A 5,000-nucleotide genomic window follows, 5' to 3' on the forward strand; every position below is an offset into this window, starting at 1 on the left:
ACAACAACAAAAACAAACAAACAAACAAACAAACAAACCCAACTAAGAATCTACGGATTAATCCGGACGCCGTGATGCCGCCTTGAGAAACTGGAACTGAGAGGGTTGAGCGCCAAATTGGATTCCTTTCTTTCAAACTACAGACTTTACACACACACACGCACACACACACACACACACACACACACACACACACACACATACATACACACCAACACCACCACCACCCTCTCTCTCTCTTTCTCTCTCTCTCTCATTATTCCTAATGAAGAGAAGCCTCCTTGAGAAACTAAAACTGAAACTGTTGAGCGCCAAACTGGGTTCCATTTATTTTAAACTAAAGACTTGAGAGAAATAGAAACCCAAACAACAACAACAATAACTTACACACACACACACACACACACACACACACACACACACACACACACATATATATATATATATATATATATATATATATGCACACACACATACACACACGTACACACACACTCACACACACACACACACATACATACAGAACACACACACACACACACACACAACACACACACACACACACACACACACACACACACACACACCACACACACACACTACACACACACACACCACACACCCACTACACACACACACACACACACACACACACACACACACAAACCCCGAACGAATCAGTCCGAAGGCAGTCAGCCCCCCACCCTCCCACCCCCCACCCCTCTCCCCCCAACCCCACCCCCACCCCCCTTGAAGAACTGAAACTGAAACTGAAAAAAAGCCCACAAAAAACTGAAAAAAGATACTGAAACTGAAAAAAAGTATTGTGTTGCAGGCCGTGAGAAGGAGAGGCGCGTGGTGGGGAGGGGGAAGAGGGAGGCGGGGCTGACGGGGCTGGAAGGGGGACGGAGGTACGAGGTGCGGGTGGCGGCCGTGTCAAAGGTGGGGGAGGGTCCCCCCTCCTTCACTGCCACGGCTGTCGCCCCGGTGGGCAGAGCTGGTGAGTGAGTGAGTGAGTGAGTCAATCAGTCAGTCAGTAAGTGAGTGAGTGAGTGAGTAGTTGCTGGTGTGCTGATGTGTGTGTGTGTGTGTGTGTGTGTGTGTGTGTGTGTGTGTGTTCGTTTGACAATCAATTTGTTGGTTAGTTTATCTGTCTTATTTGTTTGTTTCTCTATCAATGTATCTGTGTATGTATCTATGTATCTATCTATGTATCTGTGTATGTATGTATGTATGTATCTATGTCTGTCTTTCTGTCTGTCTGTCTATCTATGTCTGTCTGTCCGTCTATCTATCTATCTTTTTATTTATTTAACCATTTAATATCATTTCATTTTGTGTGTGTTGGAGGGTGTGCAGGCCTGCTTGTGTGTGTGTGTGTGTGTGTGTGCACGCGTGTGGGTATATGTGTGTGCGTGCGTGCACGCCTGCGTTCGTGCGTGCCTGCGTGCGTGCGCGCGCGCGCGCGCGTGTGTGTGTGCGTGTGTGTGTGTGTGTGTATGTGTGTGTGTGTACCAATGTCTCCCTACCCCGTCGACCAAATACCAGTGCTAGTGAACCTGATGCCTTTCCTAAAAAAAAAAAAAAATCAAAAACAAAAAAAACTTTACAGACCCCACCCCCATCCCTGCACACACAAAAAAAGCTATGAAAGAACATTATCACGATTCAAATTCCGACAATAATAGAAGGGTTGGTGAAATACGTATGTGCCTGGCTGAATGAACGTGTCCTACTGCTGCAGGGAAGACAGCCGACTACTACTGGGGTCTGACGGGTCTTCTCGTTGCCGTTTTTGCGATCGTCGTCATCTGCGTTTGTTTTGCTGTGTACAAGTAAGTGTTCCACCCTGTATTTGTGTAAAGAATATAGAAAATGTGTACAGCGAACGCACACGCAGACACACATAGAGACACATACATATATACCCACATACCTACATACATCCACACACACACACACATACACAATTGGATATATGTATGAAGAGGGAGAGAGACGACACGGAAGTTTTCAAAGGCGCTGGACATGTGTGTGTGTGTGTGTGTGTGTGTGTGTGTGTGTGTGTGTGTGTGTGTGTGTGTGTATTTAGATAGAGCAAAACAAACTGTACCAAAGAGAAGTAAGGTCGAAAGTAACACGTGTGTGTATGACGTGTGTGTTTCAGGTACTACAGGAAGACGACGCGGAAGTTTTCAAAGGCACTGGACGGTAATGCGTCTTGGCATCGCTCTGCAGACGTTGACACGGTGCGTAGTAATCTGGTGATGACATAGTTTGTAGTTGCTCTGGGTGTCCGGGAGGAAGGGGAATCCTTGTTTGATGTCCCGTCACAACTTACTGGGGATTGTGGACGTATAGTGAATGCGTTAGTTTTTTAAAGTTGAATGCTGTCATTAAAAAAAAGCAAAACAAAAACAAAAAAACAAATACATAACAAGAGAGGCAAGGCCTTCAAGACTAGCTGTTGATACGTACTTAATCCAATAAAGGAATCATTTGGGAGAGAGAGAGAGAGAGAGAGAGAGAGAGAGAGGGTTTTTTTTTACGCTTTAACACTGTCATTGTCTGTGAGTTACTAATGACATGTATGAATGCATGAATGCATCAACATACTTTCATTGTGTAACAAAACATGAGAATAAACGAATGAACAGTGAGAGAGAGAGAGAGAGAGAGAGAGAGAGAGAGAGAGAGAGAGAGAGAGAGAGAGAGTACTGAACATTATGAAGATTGTGGGGGAAAAGAACCGAGGCAATGGAGTCGAATTGAACCACGCACATTTGGGTCGGAAGCAAGTAGACTTTCTCGCAGCACTGAAATGCTTCTGCCAACTAGTAATCAAAATTAATATTTAACCTATGTTGTTGTCTTAAAAAAATATATTACTGTGTTCGAGGTGACAACATTCCATAAGTCATGTTATTCAAATGTATCTCGATTATTTAAGATTTTATTTTAAATTCGCGGTAAAGGCGTTGCCATCGCCTCAGGCACACCTAAACATGTTGGCGTTTTCTCCAGATCTGCACAAAACAGTGTGCATTAGGCTTACTGAGGAAACCGATAGATAGGCTACCGTCGATTCATTTTTTTTTCTCTCTTGTGTTCATTCTAGTTAATTAAGTATCCACTTTAAGATATTCATATGCAGTGAACACGTCGTTGGTGTAGTTACTCCCATTGCATATTTTCTGTCCAGAAGCGCGTTGGGTTACGCTGCTGGTCAGGCATCTGCTTGGCAGATGTGGTGTAGCGTATATGGTTTTGTCCGAACGCAGTGACGCCTTCTAGAGCTACTGAAACTACTGAAACTGTCCAGAACTAGTATTTCTTTTCTTTTAATTGCGAACAAGAAAAACGACCCAGCGCCGTCTTCAAGCCCAAACAGACGTTCCGGCAACTGGGAACAGCCCAATAAACATTTTTTTCTTAAATTGGAGTCTCGACGAAATGAACTGTTCATGATCCGGAAATACGGTTTAATCCGGAAGACTTACAACGTATCATTGTTATGACTGAAAATTTAGTTTTTACTCTTGTTTAAATTAACCCATGTTTGGTATTGGCAGACAAATTATTTCTTGGGAAAGTGAATTTGTTAATGTTTGCCACATACACACACACACACACACACACACACACACACACACACACACACACACACACACACACACACACACACACACACACACACACACACACACAATGCATTTGATATTCGGGTAGTATTTAGCCCATTGTGAATTACATAAGAGCCCGACAATTCAACTTCAAACAAAACAATTGCGATTCGGACCAAAGTCTGAGAGTCTACTAACGAGATTTTTCAAGTTGAATTGAAGCACTTAGAACCACTCTCCAGTATGTTAGCCCTATCATTTCTTTGTGTACGATTGTTGTGAGAAATACACTGTGATGAACTGGACGTGGCATGACGGTGTTGCAGGAGCAGAAAGACAGAGTTACCAGACTCCAAGCGATGACCCCGCAGATCAGCGTCACCTCGGAGACACCGTTGTTGACGCGGACTGGTGACCTGCAGGTGGAGGAGGTGGAGGAGGAAGAGGGAGGGGCCTCAGCAGTCGAGGGCGTCTGTGTGACGAAAGTGTACGTGCCCATACCGCGACAGAAGAGGGAGGGCTTGGAACTCCCACACACGGATGCGGGACTCTCGGACGAGGCAGCAGCATCAGCAGCAAAAGCAGCAGCAGAGGCCAGCACTAGAAAGGTCGGAAGCGCGGAAGCACATAGACATGTGGCGTCACCAGCGTCACCATCAGCATCAGCACCACCACCACAGCGGAGTGAAGTGACGGAGCTGAAGGAGGAGAACAGCAAGATGAGCTCTGGATACGTCACTCGACCATGCCCCACCACCGTCCGCCTCCTGGCCCCAGCCTTGACCCCTGCCTTGACGCCTGCCTTGACCCCCGCCTTGCAGAGAAATGCCTCCCCGCAGTACTTGCAGGCAGGGATGGTCTGTGATAAAGGTGACAGAACGGTGCCACCCTCTGCCAGGTCATCGTCGTCAGCCTTCCTTGTTTCCCTTGACGACGATGATGATGCCTTTTGTGATGGTGGTGACCTGGAGTCTGCTGGAGAAGAGGAGGAGGAGGAGGAGGGGTGTGACGTGTTGTTGTTGTCGTCGTTGTTGGCAGAAAGAGGGCCCGGTGATGACCCGTGTGACGTGTTGACGGAAGTGGTGTTTCGTGAGGGAGAGGGAGCTGGTGAGGTGTGTGGGTCTGAGCCTTCTGGTTCTTCTGGAGCTGGTGGTGGGGGACAAGACGCGGGGGCTGCCCGCTGTGGACCATCATCACCACCACCACCACAACCACCATCAGCACCAGGAAACCCTTACACCAGAACCGTTCCTGATTTTTCTTGCCAACTTCCCCAGACTGCTTCGCCAGGTGAGCCACCACCACCACCACCAACAACAACACCGTCACCATCAGCACCACCGCAGTCAACAGCGCCAGGAAGCTCTTACACCAGAG

At 46.9% G+C, this 5,000-nt stretch overlaps 1 protein-coding gene across 1 annotated transcript in view; it reads left to right on the top strand.

The window, feature by feature from the left end:
- LOC143294620 (uncharacterized) overlaps nucleotides 1-5,000 on the top strand; it is a 49,509-nt gene that overhangs the window by 43,352 nt on the left and 1,157 nt on the right. Inside the window, exons 13-16 of the mRNA XM_076605996.1 lie at nucleotides 836-1,000; nucleotides 1,745-1,835; nucleotides 2,168-2,249; nucleotides 3,950-5,000. The exon at nucleotides 3,950-5,000 is cut by the window's right edge and continues 1,157 nt beyond it. Coding sequence (XP_076462111.1) covers nucleotides 836-1,000; nucleotides 1,745-1,835; nucleotides 2,168-2,249; nucleotides 3,950-5,000 — 1,389 coding nt within the window. The remainder of the gene's footprint in view (nucleotides 1-835; nucleotides 1,001-1,744; nucleotides 1,836-2,167; nucleotides 2,250-3,949) is intronic.

This window comes from Babylonia areolata, chromosome 20 (genome assembly GCF_041734735.1).
Source record: "Babylonia areolata isolate BAREFJ2019XMU chromosome 20, ASM4173473v1, whole genome shotgun sequence".
NCBI lineage: Eukaryota > Metazoa > Mollusca > Gastropoda > Neogastropoda > Buccinidae > Babylonia > Babylonia areolata.